The sequence below is a fragment of the Melospiza melodia genome, chromosome 31 (genome assembly GCF_035770615.1).
Source record: "Melospiza melodia melodia isolate bMelMel2 chromosome 31, bMelMel2.pri, whole genome shotgun sequence".
In the NCBI taxonomy this organism is placed as follows: Eukaryota; Metazoa; Chordata; class Aves; order Passeriformes; family Passerellidae; genus Melospiza; species Melospiza melodia.
This window is the reverse complement of record NC_086224.1, coordinates 180,277-195,741: the sequence shown is the minus strand read 5'-3', so window position 1 is coordinate 195,741 and position 15,465 is coordinate 180,277. Positions and strand designations below refer to the sequence as shown.

General features: G+C 71.4%; 3 protein-coding genes across 5 annotated transcripts in view; 2 read left to right on the top strand and 1 right to left on the bottom strand.

Annotated features, from left to right (window-relative positions):
- Window positions 1-2,893, top strand: part of LOC134431318 (cyclic AMP-dependent transcription factor ATF-7-like) — a 47,472-nt gene extending 44,579 nt beyond the window's left edge. The window contains exon 12 of the mRNA XM_063179300.1: window positions 1,831-2,893. Coding sequence (XP_063035370.1) covers window positions 1,831-2,042 — 212 coding nt within the window. The 3' untranslated portion in view covers window positions 2,043-2,893. The remainder of the gene's footprint in view (window positions 1-1,830) is intronic.
- A 3,463-nt stretch (window positions 2,894-6,356) lies between these two features.
- Window positions 6,357-7,015, top strand: LOC134431209 (basic proline-rich protein-like). The gene is made up of 3 exons (XM_063179198.1): window positions 6,357-6,500; window positions 6,586-6,659; window positions 6,904-7,015. Exons 1-3 carry the CDS (start codon window positions 6,357-6,359, stop codon window positions 7,013-7,015), a joined length of 330 nt encoding a protein of 109 aa, XP_063035268.1.
- A 1,690-nt stretch (window positions 7,016-8,705) lies between these two features.
- TARBP2 (TARBP2 subunit of RISC loading complex) lies at window positions 8,706-15,337 on the bottom strand. Of its 3 annotated transcripts, XM_063179195.1 has the most exons (9): window positions 15,282-15,337; window positions 13,997-14,166; window positions 13,596-13,695; window positions 12,872-12,934; window positions 12,517-12,619; window positions 11,610-11,727; window positions 11,407-11,534; window positions 10,596-10,788; window positions 8,706-8,990 (listed from the first exon to the last, which is right to left on the bottom strand). In XM_063179195.1, the coding sequence occupies exons 1-9, from the start codon at window positions 15,332-15,334 to the stop codon at window positions 8,833-8,835; spliced, it is 1,086 nt and encodes a 361-aa protein (XP_063035265.1). In that variant the 5' UTR covers window positions 15,335-15,337; the 3' UTR covers window positions 8,706-8,832. The 3 variants fall into 3 exon arrangements, with proteins under 3 accessions (XP_063035265.1, XP_063035263.1, XP_063035264.1); XM_063179193.1 differs by lacking the exon at window positions 12,872-12,934 and having other exon boundaries at window positions 12,517-12,589; XM_063179194.1 differs by lacking the exons at window positions 13,596-13,695; window positions 13,997-14,166; window positions 15,282-15,337 and having other exon boundaries at window positions 12,517-12,589; window positions 12,850-12,876.
- Window positions 15,338-15,465: the final 128 nt, after the last annotated feature.

The window sequence follows — 15,465 nt, the reverse complement described above, 5'->3', positions numbered from 1 at the left end:
TCCCCCTGACTGGGTTCTGCCCTGCCTGGTGGGGCACAGGGATCCTGGCACAGCCACTGTCACCCCTGGAAAAAAACACCTAAAAAACGAAAATTCAGTGTTGAGGGCTGCACCTTGCCCCCTTGTCAGGGTCCGTGGCGTTCTGCCCTGCCTGGTGGGGCACAGGGCCGAGCTCGCGGGGCCTGGCACAGCCGCTGTCACCCCTGGGTGGCTCCGAGCCCCTCACATGTCCCCAAATCCCCAAATCCCCGCTCGTCCCTGCTCATCCCAGTCCCCCGCAGCAGCAGCAGGAATTCATTTTTTATTATTAGGGTTTTTATTGGGGTTTCCTGTGCCACAAACATCCCAGCTGTGCCCTTGTTTGCCCCTGCAAAGGGAGATGGAATCTCCTGCCGGCGCCTCTGGGGTATCTGAGGGCTCCCAGGTGATCGCCGGGCTCAGGAGCTCTGAGCTCTGCCGAATTCCCCAAATTCCCGAGGAACGAAGGGAAGGAGGCTCTGCCTTTGTCTGGGGCTGCAAATTCCCCAAGACCCGAGCAGGCAGAGCCTCGTGATGGGCTCTGATTGATTTCAATGGCGGGGGAGCAGTAAAGAGCAGAGCAGGTGATTTAGGGATAAAACCCCCCCAAATGGCAGCTCCAGGGCGTCTGCTCCCGCTGGCAGGTGGGGAAGGGGCTGCTCAGCCTCGGCTCCAGGACCTGGGGGAAATTCATTAACTCGTGCTAATGAGGGATGGATGGGCTGGGAGTGAGCGTGGGAGGGAGGCTGTGCCGCTGCTGCCCTCCTCGGGAAGCTGCGCTGGAACCGGGCTGGAACCGGGCTGGAACCGGGCTGGATCGGCAGGGTCTGCTGCTCTGGGGAGGGGGCAGCGGTGCCAGCGGGCCGTGGGGAGGGTCCCGTGTCCTGCCCAAGGGGAGGGGGTTCCACATTCCCCGGGCTTGGCTTCTCGCTGCTGCAGGCCGAGTGCCCAGCCCGTTCCTGCCGCTCCCCGATCCCCCTCTGGGCCAGCAGCGTTCCCAAACCCAAACCCAAACCAGCCCCGTTCACCCCCAAACCCAAACCAGCCCCGTTCACCCCCAAACCAGCCCCATTCACCCCCAAACCAGCCCCATTCACCCCCAAACCAGCCCCATTCCCCCCAAACCAGCCCCGTTCACCCCCAAACCCAAACCAGCCCCATTCCCTCCCAAACCAGCCCCATTCACCCCCAAACCAGCCCCATTCACCCCCAAACCAGCCCCATTCACCCGCAAACCAGCCCCGTTCCCAAACCCAAACTAGCCCCATTCCCCCCCAAACCAGCCCCGTTCCCAAACCCAAACCAGCCCCATTCCCCCCAAACCAGCCCCATTCACCCCCAAACCCAAACCAGCCCCGTTCACCCCCAAACCCAAACCAGCCCCGTTCACCCCCAAACCAGCCCCATTCACCCCCAAACCAGCCCCGTTCACCCCCAAACCAGCCCCATTCACCCCCAAACCAGCCCCATTCACCCCCAAACCAGCCCCATTCCCCCCCAAACCAGCCCCGTTCCCAAACCCAAACCAGCCCCATTCACCCCCAAACCAGCCCCATTCACCCCCAAACCAGCCCCATTCCCTCCCAAACCAGCCCCGTCCCCCCCCAAACCAGCCCCATTCACCCCCAAACCAGCCCCATTCACAGCCCAGCCCCATTTCCCCCCAGCCCACCCCGTTCCCCCCGGTGCTGCCCCCATCCCTGACCCGCCCTGTCCCGCAAACCAGCCCCATTCCCAAACCAGCCCCAGCCCACCCCGTCCCCCGGTGCTGCCCCTGTCCCTGACCCGCCGTGTCGCGCTCCTGTCCCGCAGAGAGCCCCAAGGAGAGCTCGGAGCCCTCGGGCTCGCCCGCGCCCGTCATCCAGCACAGCTCGGCCCCGGCCGCCCCCAACGGGCTCCGCTCGGCCGCCGAGGCCGTGGCCAGCTCGGTGCTGGCCCACATGGCCGGGCAAAGGACAGAGCTGGCCGTGCCCGCGGCCGCGCCCGTCATCATGGCCCCACAGGGACACTCTGCGGGCAGATGATGGCCCCGGGCCGGGGCACTGCATGGACTGAGCACAGCGCGCCCGGCCGCGGGGCGCCGGGCCCTCCCTGTCCCTTCTGGAGCGTGTTCTGAGCACCACCGGGACCTTCCCTCCTGCCTGGGCTCTGATCGTGGGGCACAGGACCCTCCCTGTCCTGCCTGGGGTCTGTTCTGGGGGGTGTGGGACCCTCCCTGTCCCTTCTGGGGTTTCGTTCTTCTTGTTCTGGTTTGGTTTAAGGGCGGCTCTGGCGCTTTCCCCTTGATGGAGCCCCCAGGGAGAGCGGGTTCAGGGGCTCCTGTGGCAAACACTAAATCTGGGGAGCCCCAGTGGTGGCCCTGTGCCCGGGCTGGGGGCTGTGACCCTCCGGTGACCCTCCCTGCTGTCCCTGTGCTGCTCCCAGGTTTGTTCCCACTCCCCAAATGGTTGCACCTTCACCAGGAGCCTCCCGGAGCTCTGAGCTCTGGCACCGAGGGCTCCTCCCTGGGCAAACCCAGCCCTGGGCAAACCCAGCCCCGGCTCCCTGGGCAAACCCAAACCCAAACCCAGCCCCAAACCCAGCCCTGGGCAAACCCAGCCCCAGCCCCGGGAGCAGCTGCCCCTCAGGGACCCCGATGCCCTCAGAAATGGCCTTAAATGATGGCATTGTCCTGAGGATGGGAGCAGAACGGGGCCGGGGTTCGGGGCCCGAGCCTCCATCACTGCTCGGCCGGAGCAGACAGAGCAGGGGCTGGGGTCGGCTCCCTGCCCTGCTGGGTGGGCACGGGGCTCTGTCCCGTGTGTGCCTGGGGGGCTCCGGAGCTTCTGCAGTGCTGCAGATGGAGCTGGGAATGGGGAATAGTGGGGAATGGGAAATGGGGAATGGGGAATAATGGGGAATGGGGAATGGGAATGGGGAATAATGGGGAATGGGGAATGGGAATGGGAAGGGCTGCCGTGCGTTTTTGGGGTGTGGAAGGAACCTTGTCCCAGTCCCTGGCCCTGCTCCAGCCCCTGGAATTGCTGCCCCTCAGTCCCTCCTCAGCCAAGCCCCCCTCAGGTCGCACTCGCCACTTTGGAGCCAGGTTGGTTGGTCGGTCCAGGTGATTTTGGTCGGTCCAGGTGATTTTGGTTGGTTCCTCCGCCCTTGGAAGGTTCCCAGGGACAGCGAAACCCAAAGCCAGGGCTGAGCAGGGATCTCGGCACTGATGGGAAGTGCTGAGGTTTGGGGTTTTCCCAGCCATGGAATTCAGCTTCTCCCCTCCCTTCCCTCGCTCCCTCCCCATTGTGCAGCTCTTCCTCACCTGGGGCCGGGTCAGGGTGGGTTTGTGTTGCTGCTCCCTTTTTCCTCTTGCTCATCCCAGCTCCTCTCCGTGCTGCAGCCTCGGGGGTCACTTGTTGGGGTCCCTCAGATCCCCCAGACCCCTTTTCCCCCCTAAAGCCCAGCCCGGGCTCCCGGGTGTCTGCAGCACTCCCCATCCCGACAGGGAGGGCCCAGGTGAGGCCGGGGAGGGCTCGGGGCCGTTTTGGGGGGTCCCTGGGGGTCCTGCAGCCCCTCCTGTGCTGTGGGGCAGCCGCGGTGCCCATGCGGGGCAGGGGAGGGGGAGCTGAGCTCGGGTCCCCCCTGGTTCCCCCTTTGCTCCGGGGCCTCGCTGGCAGCGCCAGGAAGGAGCAGAGGCTGGGGAATGCGGGGCGGCGTTTGGCTGGAGGGCAGCAGCTCCCCCAGCCCCGCATCTGCCCCTCGGGATGGGGGGCAGCAGCCGCTCCCCCTCCATGCCCCGAGCTCCCCGTGCCCGCATCCCCATCGCCAGTGCCTTGAGAATTCTGCAAATCCGGAAAAGGAGAGCGCCAAAGGGGCCCAGGGACCGGCGGGAGCGAGCGGAGCCCGGGTTCGGCTGTGCCCGTTCCCCGTGTGTTTTACCCCAAAAGCAGCAGCCCCTCCTCGCTTTGTGACCGGTTTTGGGGCAAACCCCCCCGATTCTGCTCGGAGCCGAGGGGCGGCAGCCCCGGCCCCGCTCGCTCGGCAGCGCCGGGCGCCTGCACTTTGCTCTGCCCGGGCCCCGGGAATCCCGGGGGGCCGAGCCTTCCTCCTGTCCCTTCCTCCTGTCCCTTCCTCCTGTCCCCTCTCCTGTCCCCTCCCTGTCCCCTCTCCTGTCCCCTCTCCTGTCCCCTCTCCTGTCCCCTCTCCTGTCCCCTCTCCTGTCCCTTCCTCCTGTCCCCTCTCCTGTCCCCTCTCCTGTCCCCTCTCCTGTCCCCTCCTGTCCCCTCTCCTGTCCCCTCCCTGCGAAGGGCTCCGGGCTTCGGGCTTTGTGGATTTTACCGGGGTTACGGAATAGGAACGGATGCCTGCAGACCCCGGGGAGCCCCACGGCGGAGCAGCTGCTGCTCCCTCCCTCCTCCTCCTCCCTCTTCAGCCTCCAAACCCCGCGGATCGGGAAGAGTTGGTCCCGTTTCCCCCCGCCCCGCTGTTTGGTCCGGGGTTCTTGGCCCGGGTGGGAATTGTGACATTTTGGGGCTCCTGGACCCGTTCCCGCTCTGTTGGCCCCAGAACGCGCCCGGAGGTGCCGAAGGGACACGGCAGGAGGGTCCTGGGCGCGCCCCCACCCCCCCAGCTGCTTTGTGCCACGAGCTTTGACGATCAATAATGGAAGAAGCCAAAAAGGACCCCGAGTACCTGTGTAGTATCTTACCAGTCCATATCGACGCGTATACGCACCCATGTATCGTAGAGCGGCCGCCGCGGGTCTGCCCCGACCCCCGCCGCCCCCGAGGGACCCCCGGCCCGCCCGGGCTCCTGTGAGCGGGTCCTCACAGCCCCGCGGGGCCCGGGGCCGCGGGGGCACCGGGGGCGCCTCCCAGCCCGCCCGCCCTCGGCCGTGTCGTACCAAACATGTAACGTGCCTTTTATTTATGCTGCAAATATAACATTAAATATTACCCAGGAGCCGCCGGCTGCTGCCCTTTGTGGGGGGCGGGCTGGGGACACCCCGGGGTCACTCACTCTGTCCCTCGGACACCCCGGGGTCACTCACTCTGTCCCACCGACACCCCGGGGTCACTCTGTCCCACGGACACCCCGGGGTCACTCACTCTGTCCCTCGGACACCCCGCGGTCACTCTGTCCCTCAGACACCCCGGGGTCACTCACTCTGTCCCACGGACACCCCGGGGTCACTCACTCTGTCCCTCGGACACCCTGAGGTCACTCTGTCCCTCGGACACCCCGCGGTCACTCTGTCCCTCAGACACCCCGGGGTCACTCACTCTGTCCCACCGACACCCCGGGGTCACTCACTCTGTCCCTTGGACACCCTGAGGTCACTCTGTCCCTCGGACACCCCGCGGTCACTCTGTCCCTCGGACACCCCGGGGTCACTCTGTCCCTTGGACACCCTGAGGTCACTTTGTCCCTCGGACACCCCGGGATCACTCACTCTGTCCCTCGGACACCCCGGGATCACTCACTCTGTCCCACCGACACCCCGGGGTCACTCTGTCCCTCGGACACCCCTGGTGTCCCCGGGGTTCGCGGTGTGGGTGGCACCGGACCGAGGGTGACACCGGCTGGACCCGGGACGGCGTGGGACTGTCACCCTGCCGCGGGGGAGCTGCTTGCGGGGACACCGCAGTGTCCCGGGGCGCCCTCGGGTGCGTTTTTGGGGCGATTTCGGCTGGTTTGGGGTCAGCGGAGCCGCGGCCGCGCCGTCGGGGCTGCAGGAGCGCGCAGCGGCCACCGGGGGGCGGCAGCGAGGCCGGGCCGAGGGTGGGGGGCGCGGGGGGACCCGGGGGGACCCGGGGGGTGGTGGGGAACCGGGGGGGGGGGGGTCCCGGTATGGGGGTGATTGGGGAACCGGGAGGGGGGTCCCGGTATGGGGGTGATTGGGGAACCGGGAGGGGGGTCCCGGTATGGGGGTGATTGGGGAACCGGGAGGGGGGTCCCGGTATGGGGGTGATTGGGGAACCGGGGGGGGGGGTCACGGTATGGGGGTGATTGGGGGACAGGGGAGGGGGGTCCCGGTCTGGGAGCGATGGGCTGGGCGGGGAGCAGGGGAGGCGCCCCCGTCTCAGGGGGTCCTGGCAGGCCGGGGGTCCCGGGGGTCTCGCTCCGCAGCCGCGGCGGTGCCGGTTGCGGGGCCCGGGCGGGGCGGGAGGTGTCCGCCCATCCGTCCGTCCGTCCGTCCGTCCGTCCCCGGCGGCGGCTGTCGCGGCTGCTGAATGGGTTTCATTAACGGCGGCGGGGCCGGGGCCGCTCCCGCCGCCCCCCGCTCCCCCGGGACCCCCGGCCCGGCCCGGCCCGGCCCGGCTATAAGAGGCGGCGGCGGCGGCGGGGCGGGGGCGATGGCGATGGCCGTGGCGGGGCGCCCGGTGCTGCTGCTGCTGCTGCTGCTGCTGCTGGCGGGGACCCCGCCCTCCGCCCGCGCCTGTCCCGGGACCCCCGGCCCGGCCCCGGTGAGCCCCGGCCCGGCCGCGCCGCCGGCTCCGGTTTGTGGGGGGTGCTCGGGGCTGGGGTCGGGGGTCGCTGCGCGGTTCCAGGGCCGCTGTGAGCCCCGCTGCTCCCCCGCCTCAGGCCGCCGCCGCCCTGGGAGCGCTGCTCCGGTCCCTGCGGCGCCCCGGCCGCGCCCCCGAGGCCGCCCGGCCCAGGTGAGCGGGGACGGGGCCCGGCCGGGGGCTCCGGGGGGCACCGGGGACGGGCTCGGGGTCAGCGGGAGGTGGGGAGGGACCGGGGGGGTTTGGGGGGCCGCAGAAGGGTCGGTGGTGCGGGGATGGGGTCCCCATCTCGTGTCCCTGTTCGGCCTATTCCCATCCGTCCGTCCGTCCATCCCCGTCCCTCTGTCTGTCCTCATCGCGTCCCCGGTGCAGATGAACGGTGCCGTGTCCCCGGCAGGTGGGGCTGGGGGCTGCAGGGGGGTCCCCAGGCCCGGCTCAGCCCCCGCAGCTGGGACCCCCCGGCGGCCCCGTGCTGGACCACGCAGACCCCGCAGCGCTTCGGCCGCTGAGCCCGAGCCCGGCCCGGCCCCTCGGGGGCTCCGTCCGCCCCCCAATAAAGGATTTGTGCCCCCGCCCGAGCCCTCGGGGGCTCCGTCCGTACCCCAATAAAGGATTTGTGCCCCCGCCCGAGCCCTCGGGGGCTGCATCTGCCCCCCAATAAAGGATTTGTGCCCCCACCCGAGCCCTCGGGGGCTGCATCTGCCCCCAATAAAGGATTTGTGCCCCCGCCCGAGCCCTCGGGGGCTCCATCCGCCCCCCAATAAAGGATTTGTGCCCCCGCCCGAGCCCTCGGGGGCTCCGTCCGCCCCCAAATAAAGGATCTGTGCCCCCGCCCGAGCCCTCGGGGGCTCCGTCCGTACCCCAATAAAGGATTTGTGCCCCGCCCGAGCCCTCGGGGGCTCCATCCGCCCCCCAATAAAGGATTTGTGCCCCCGCCCGAGCCCTCGCTCTGTTTCTGCCCCTCCCGGGCCCCCGGCCCCAAGCAGACACCGACTCGGGGCGTACAAACCCCCCCAGCTTTATTCTGGGGGGCCGATGGCACCCGGGACCCTCCAGAACGGGGGGCCAGGACGGAGGGGGGCCCCGGGCCCTGAGGTCCGTCTGTCTGTCCGTCTGTCTGTCTGTCTGTCTGTCCGTGCACCCGCAGCGGGGTCGGGGCGGTGGCCGCGGGTGGGGCCGAGTCCGGGGGTCCGAGCGCTGCCCGGGGGCGGCTCCGGGGGCAGTGCCCGGGCCCGGCGGGACTGGAGTGCCCCGGGAGGGGATGGACTGCCCCGGGCACAGCTCGACTGCCCCGGGAGGGGATGGACTGCCCCGGGAGGGGATAGACTGCCCCGGGCACAGCTGGACTGCCCCGGGAGGGGATCGACTGCCCCGGGAGGGGATCGACTGCCCCGGGAGGGGATGGACTGCCCCGGGCAGGGCTGGATTGCCCCGGGCAGGGCTGGACTGCCCCGGGAGGGGATGGACTGCCCCGGGAGGGGATGGACTGCCCCGGGAGGGGATGGACTGCCCCGGGAGGGGATCGACTGCCCCGGGCACAGCTGGAGTGCCCCGGGCAGGGCTGGACTGCCCCGGGAGGGGATAGACTGCCCCGGGAGGGGATCGACTGCCCCGGGCAGGGCTGGATTGCCCCGGGCAGGGCTGGAGTGACCCCCGGCGGGGCTGGATTGCCCCGGGAGGGGATGGACTGCCCCGGGCACAGCTGGACTGCCCCGGGAGGGGATGGACTGCCCCGAGCAGGGCTGGACTGCCCCGGGAGGGGATAGACTGCCCCGGGCAGGGCTGGAGTGACCCCCGGCGGGGCTGGATTGCCCCGGGAGGGGATGGACTGCCCCGGGCACAGCTGGACTGCCCCGAGAGGGGATCGACTGCCCCGGGAGGGGATAGACTGCCCCAGCCAGGGCTCCATTGCCCCAGGAGGGGATGGACTGCCCCGGGCACAGCTGGACTGCCCCGGGCAGGGCTGGAGTGCCCCGGGCAGGGCTGGAGTGCCCCGGGAGGGGATGGACTGCCCCGGGCAGTGCTGGAGTGCCCCGGGCACAGCTGGACTGCCCCGGGCAGGGCTGGAGTGCCCCGGGCAGCGCTGGAGTGCCCCGGGAGGGGATGGACTGCCCCGGGAGGGGATGGACTGCCCCCCAGGCAGGGCTGGAGTGCCCCGGGCAGGGCTGGATTGCTCCGGGCAGCGCTGGAGTGCCCCGGGAGGGGATAGACTGCCCCCCGGGCAGGGCTGGAGTGCCCCGGGCAGCGCTGGAGTGCCCCGGGCAGGGCTGGAGTGCCCCGGGCAGCGCTGGAGTGCCCCGGGCAGGGCTGGAGTGCCCCGCGGGGCTCACTTGCCGCCGGCCATGATGCGCAGGTACTGCAGCGCGTTCCGGGCCGCCTGGGCGCGGGCGCCGTCGCGGGACGGGGCCGAGCCGTGGCACACCGTGGTCGGCTGCGTGGAGAGCTCCACCAGGCACTGGTGCAGCCCGCTGAGGCTCAGCGCGTCTGCGGGCACAGCGGGTCACCCACGGCCCCGGGCACCCCCAGGGCACCCGCGGGGCACAGGGCAGGGCTGAGGGGGCACGGGGCAGGGCTGGGGGGCACCGGGCAGGAGGGGGCACCGGGCTGGGCTGGGGGGCACCGGGCAGGGCTGGGGGGCACCGGGCAGGGCTGAGGGGCACAGGGCAGGGCTGAGGGGGCACAGGGCAGGGCTGAGGGGCACAGGGCAGGGCTGAGGGGCACGGGGAGGGCTGAGGGGCACGGGCAGGGCTGAGGGGGCACAGGGCAGGGCTGGAGGGCACAGGGCAGGGCTGAGGGGCACAGGGCAGGGCTGAGGGGCACGGGCAGGGCTGAGGGGGCACAGGGCAGGGCTGAGGGGCCAGGGCAGGGCTGAGGGGCACAGGGCAGGGCTGAGGGGCACAGGGCAGGGCTGAGGGGCACAGGGCAGGAGGGGGCACAGGGCAGGGCTGAGGGGCACCGGGCAGGGCTGAGGGGGCACCGGGCAGGGCTGAGGGGGCACAGGGCAGGGCTGGGGGGCACAGGGCAGGGCTGAGGGGGCACAGGGCAGGAGGGGGCACAGGGCAGGGCTGGGGGGCACAGGGCAGGGCTGGGGGGCACAGGGCAGGGCTGAGGGGCACAGGGCAGGGCTGAGGGGCACAGGGCAGCGCTAAGGGGGCACCGGGCAGGGCTGAGGGGCACGGGCAGGGCTGAGGGGCACGGGGCAGGGCTGAGGGGCACAGGGCAGGAGGGGGCACAGGGCAGGGCTGAGGGGGCACAGGGCAGGAGGGGGCACCGGGCAGGGCTGGAGGGCACAGGGCAGGGCTGGGGGGCACAGGGCAGGGCTGAGGGGGCACAGGGCAGGGCTGAGGGGCACCGGGCAGGGCTGAGGGGGCACAGGGCAGGGCTGGGGGGCACAGGGCAGGGCTGAGGGGCACAGGGCAGGAGGGGGCACAGGGCAGGGCTGAGGGGCACAGGGCAGGGCTGAGGGGCACAGGGCAGGGCTGAGGGGGCACAGGGCTGGGCTGAGGGGCACGGGGCAGGGCTGAGGGGGCACCGGGCAGAGCTGAGGGGGCCAGGGCAGGACTGAGGGGCACAGGGCTGGGCTGGAGGGGCACAGGGCAGGGCTGAGGGGCACGGGGCAGGGCTGGGGGGCACAGGGCAGGGGTGAGGGGCACCGGGCAGGGCTGGGGGGCACAGGGCTGGGCTGAGGGGGCTCCGGGCAGCGCTAAGGGGGCACCGGGCAGGGCTGGGGGGCACAGGGCAGCGCTGAGGGGGCACAGGGCAGGGCTGGGGGGCACAGGGCAGGGCTGAGGGGGCACAGGGCAGGGCTGGGGGGCACAGGGCAGGGCTGAGGGGCACAGGGCAGGGCTGGGGGGCACAGGGCTGGGCTGGGGGGCTCGGGGCAGGGCTGAGGGGCACGGGGCAGGGCTGAGGGGGCACAGGGCAGGGCTGAGGGGCACAGGGCAGGGCTGAGGGGCACAGGGCTGGGCTGAGGGGCACAGGGCAGGGGTGAGGGGGCTCCGGGCAGGGCTGAGGGCTCCGGGCAGCGCTAAGGGGGCACAGGGCGGGGCTGAGGGGGCTCCGGGCAGGGCTGAGGGGCTCGGGGCTCACCGATGTCCAGGTAGCTGATGGCGAAGCTCTGCTCCTCCGAGAGCTCCTGCAGCAGCGCGCAGGCGCCCCCCGTTGCGGCGGCGCTGGCGGCCCGGCCCCGCAGCTGGCCCAGCTTCTCGCCCGCCGAGTTGCGCAGCGCGTCCCACGTGCAGCCGGGGGCGCGGCCCCGCAGCCCCTCCAGCCGCGGGCACGTCTGGGGAGGGGCACGGCACGGGGGGCTCGGGGACCCGCCCAGCCCCGGCTCCGTCCCGAGCCCCCCGAGGGGCGGGAACCCCCCTGGGAACGGCGGGACCCCCCCAGAACCACCCAGAACCCCAAACACAGGGGGGGCCCTCCCCACGGCCTGGAGCAGGGGGCACAGGGGACTCGGGGGGCTCTGGGTGACCCAGGGGGACTCTGGGGACTGTGGGGTGGCTCTGGGGGGCTCTGGGTGACTCTGGGGTGACTCTGGGGTGACTCTGGGTGACTCTGGGTGACTCTGGGTGGCTCTGGGTGACCCAGGGTGGCTCTGGGTGACCCCGGGGATGGCTCTGGGTGACCCAGGGGTGTCTCTGAGTGACCCAGGGTGTCTTTGGGTGTCTCTGGGTGACTCTGGGTGACTCTGGGGTGACTCTGGGTGACTCTGGGTGGCTCTGGGTGACCCCGGGGATGGCTCTGGGTGACCCTGGGTGTCTCTGAGTGACCCAGGGTGTCTTTGGGTATCTCTGGGTGTCTCTGGGTGACTCTGGGTGTCTCTGGGTGGCTCTGGGTGACCCCGGGGATGGCTCTGGGTGTCTCTGGGTGGCCGTTTCCCCCCCAGTGCCCCCAGTACCATGTTGAACTGGTCCTCCTCGCCCTCGGCCTCGCTGCCGTCGCGCGGCTCCATGGGCACGTTGTGGATCCTCACCAGCATCTTGGCGGCCGCGTTGCGCTTGGCCAGCTTCTTGGAGGTGCCGCTGCCTGCGGGGGGCCGGGGGTGAGCCGGGACCCCCGGAGCCCTGCCCGGGACCCCCGGGACCCCCGCGCCGCCCTCACCGATCTCCACGAAGCGCTCCACCCGGCACGTCATGGTGAACTCCTTGCGGTGCGCCGGCCCCGACTCCTGCGTCACCGTGTACTCGGGCAGGCGCCAGCCCTTCTGCACCACCAGCTCCTGAGGGGACACGGGGACAGGGACAGCGCTGGGGACACCGCCACGCCATGGGGGGACAGCCCCGAGCCCCCATCGGCGGGCAACGCGCGCCAAACCTGAGACAGCCGGCCCAAAACGGGGAAAACTGGCACAAAACGGGGATAACCGGCCCAAAACGGGGATAACCGGCCCCGAAACGGGGATAACCGGCCCAAAACGGGGATAACCGGCCCCAAACGGGGAAAACTGGCACAAAACGGGGATAACCAGCCCCAAAACGGGGATAACCAGCCCCAAAACGGGGATAACCGGCCCAAACCTGAGACAGCCGGCCCCAAAATGGGGATAACCGGCCCCGAAACGGGGATAACCGGCCCAAAACGGGGATAACCGGCCCAAAACAGGGATAACTGTCCCCAAAAGAGGGATAACCCACCCAGAGCAGGAATAACTGTCCCTAAATGGGGATGAGCAGCCCCAAAAGGGGAATAACCATCCCTAGATGGGGATGAGCAGCTCCTAAATGGAGGTAACTGTCCCTAAATGGGGATAATCAGCCCCAAAAGGGGAATGACTGTCCCTAAAAGGGGATAATTGGCCCCAAAAAGGAGGTGACTGTCCCCAGAAGGAGGTGACTATCCCCACAACTGTCCCCAAAAAGGACAAGAGCCCCCAACCCCCACCGTGTCCCCCCACCCCACAATGGGGGAGGTGCCCCCCCAGGGCCGTGTCCCCCCACCCCGGCCGGGCGCAGGGGGGGTTGGTGTCCCCTGTGGTGTCCCCGTGTCCCCTCCCGGGGGTGGCACCCACCTGCAGAGCCCCCACGGGGTTACACTCGGCCTGGGGGGGGGACACCGGCGCCTTCATCTCCAGGGGGGGGCCCCTGTGGGGCACAGGGGGGTCAGGGGGCACCCACAGCCCATGGGGGGCACAGGGGGGGTTGGGGGGCACTGGGGGGGGGGCACACGGGGCCCCATTGAGGGGCACAGGGGGCACAGGGGGCACCCACGGCCCCATTGGGGGGCACAGGGAGGTCGGGGGGCACTGGGGGGGGCACACGGGGCCCCATTGGGGGGCACGGGGGGCACAGGGGGGTCAGGGGGGTCGGGGGGCACTGGGGGGGGCACTCGGGGCCCCCCTTACCTGGGCGCGGGCGGGGCCGCGGGCGGGGCCGGGGGGGGGCGCGGCGGGGCCGGGCTCCATGGGGGGCTCCGGGGGGAACGGAGAGCTGGGGGGGGCAGGGGTCAGAGACATCCCCACAGGCACTGCGGGACCCCCAGCCCCCCCAGAACCCAGAGACCCCCCCGGCATTACGGGCATCCCCCCGGAGCCCCCTGGAACCCAGAGACCCCCACGGGCACTGCGGGACCCCCAGCCCCCCCGGAACCCAGAGACCCCCCCGGCATTATGGGCATCCCCCCAGCCCCCCCAGAACCCAGAGACCCCCCCCGGCATTACGGGCATCCCCCCAGCCCCCCCTGGAACCCAGAGACCCCCACAGGCACTGCGGGACCCCCAGCCCCCCCAGAACCCAGAGACCCCCCCGGCATTATGGGCATCCCCCCAGAGCCCCCTGGAACCCAGAGACCCCCCCGGCATTATGGGCATCCCCCCGGAGCCCCCCAGGCACCGCCAGACTGCCCAGACCCCTCCCGGGACCCCCAACCTGCCCTGGGAGCCCCCAGACCCCCCGGAACCCCAAATTCCTTGGACCCCCCATAACCCCCAGAGTACCCAGACCCCCCCAGACTCCCCTGGGAGCCCCCCCCGAGCTCAGCAGAGCCCTCACACCCCGCAGGACCCCCCGGCCCCCTTTGGGTACCCCCTCCCCACAGAGCCCCCCAAACCCGGGTACCCACAGAGCCCCCCCCCAGCGCCCCCAGCCCCACCTGTGCTCCAGGGGCTCCAGCATGGCCCCCCCCCCTCTGAGCAGCCTCAGGGCCACCTCGGCCGCCTTGTGCTTGGCCGCCTTCTTGCTGGGACCCTGCCCTGGGGGACACACAGGGGACATCAGGGACAGCAGGGACACACAGGGGACACTCAGGGGACACGGGGGACACTGGGGATACTCAGGGCCACCTTGTGCTTGGCCGCCTTCTTGCTGGGACCCTGCCCTGGGGGACACACAGGGGACATCAGGGACACTCAGGGGACACTCAGGGACAGCAGGGACACACAGGGGACGTGGGGAGGTTCGGGGTCAGTGGCACAGTGATGTCCCCAAGGGGACAAGAGGGACAGGGAGGGGACAGCAGGGACAGGGTGTCTGTGGGGCTCCCCGGGGTCGCACCGGTGCAGCTGATGTCCCCGAGCGTGACGCGGAAGGTGAAGTTGGGCTGGTGCGCCTGGCCCTCGGCCTTGAGCAGGTCGTAGCCCGGGGTGCGGCCTAGGCGAGTGCCATACTCCTGCAGGAGGCTGATGGGCGTCTTGCCGGGGCTGGCCGCCACCATCTGCTCCAGGCTGCGGGGACACCGACACCGTCAGCGACACGGGCACACGGGCACACGGACAGGGGCACGGCGGGGACCGGGACACGGGGGGGACATGGGGTGGCATTTGTGCGTGATGCGGTGACACGGGGACGGGGATGGAGCCCCAGCAGTGTGAGGGGAAGCGGTGGCACTGCCACACAGCCTGGGGACACAGGGACACGGATGGAACCCCGGCACGGCGCGGGGGTGTGGCACTGCCAGCTGGGACACACGCGAGCCACGGCCGGGACACGGGCACAGGGATGGCAGTGCCACACAGCGCGGGGACACGGGGGCAGGGATGGCAGTGCCACACACCGCGGGGACACGGTCAGGGATGGCAGTGCCACACCGCGGGGACACGGGCAGGGGTGGCAGTGCCACACCGCGGGGACACGGGCAGGGATGGCACTGTCCCACACCGCGGGGACACGGGGACGGGGATGGCAGTGCCACACACCGCGGGGACACGGGCAGGGATGGCAGTGCCACACCGCGGGGACACGGGCAGGGGTGGCAGTGCCACACCGCGGGGACACGGGCAGGGGTGGCAGTGCCACACACCGCGGGGACACGGGCAGGGATGGCAGTGCCACACCGCGGGGACACGGGGACAGGGATGGCAGTGCCACACAGCGCCGGGACACGGGGACAGGGATGGCAGTGCCACACACCGCGGGGACACGGGCAGGGGTGGCAGTGCCACACCGCGGGGACACGGTCAGGGATGGCAGTGCCACACCGCGGGGACACGGGGACAGGGATGGCAGTGCCACACCGCGGGGACACGGGGACAGGGATGGCACTGTCCCACACCGCGGGGACACGGGGACAGGGGTGGCAGTGCCACACCGCGGGGACACGGTCAGGGATGGCACTGTCCCACACCGCGGGGACACGGGCAGGGGCGGCACCGTCCCACACCGCCGGCACAGCCCTGTCCCCCCTCCCTCTCCCCTCCCCGCCCGAGCCCGGCCTAGGCCGCCGCCGCCCCCCGCCCGCCGCCGCCAGCGCGGGGCCCGGGCGGTGCCGGGCAGCCCCGGAGGGCCCCGGCGGTGCCGGGCGGTGCCGCAGGGCCCCGGGCAGCCCCGGGGGTCCCGGTACCTGGGGAAGGCGCCGCCGCTCCGCCGGGCCCCGCCCGCCCCCTCCTCGCTCATCCCCGCCGCTCCGGCCGCCGCCCGCGCCGCCAGGGGGCGCGCGGCATCACGGGAGCGCCGCGCCGCGCGGGGGGCGATGGGAACTGTAGTCCGCCCGCAGCGCGCGCAGCCCCCGCCAGCCCGCCGGAGGA

What these genes read in the sequence shown, in the direction of transcription:
- LOC134431209 (XM_063179198.1), top strand. Translation starts at nt 6,357, where the DNA reads ATGGCGATGGCCGTGGCGGGGCGCCCGGTGCTGCTGCTGCTGCTGCTG. An exon ending in CGGCCGCGCCGCCGGCTCCG is followed by an intron (nt 6,501 to 6,585) that starts GTTTGTGGGGGG and finishes CCCCCGCCTCAG; the next exon opens with GCCGCCGCCGCCCTGGGAGC. An exon ending in CCCGAGGCCGCCCGGCCCAG is followed by an intron (nt 6,660 to 6,903) that starts GTGAGCGGGGAC and finishes TGTCCCCGGCAG; the next exon opens with GTGGGGCTGGGGGCTGCAGG.
- TARBP2 (XM_063179195.1), bottom strand. Translation starts at nt 15,334, where the DNA reads ATGAGCGAGGAGGGGGCGGGCGGGGCCCGGCGGAGCGGCGGCGCCTTC. An exon ending in GGAGCGCTTCGTGGAGATCG is followed by an intron (nt 11,535 to 11,609) that starts GTGAGGGCGGCG and finishes GGCCCCCCGCAG; the next exon opens with GCAGCGGCACCTCCAAGAAG. An exon ending in AGGAGGACCAGTTCAACATG is followed by an intron (nt 10,789 to 11,406) that starts GTACTGGGGGCA and finishes GCCCCTCCCCAG; the next exon opens with ACGTGCCCGCGGCTGGAGGG.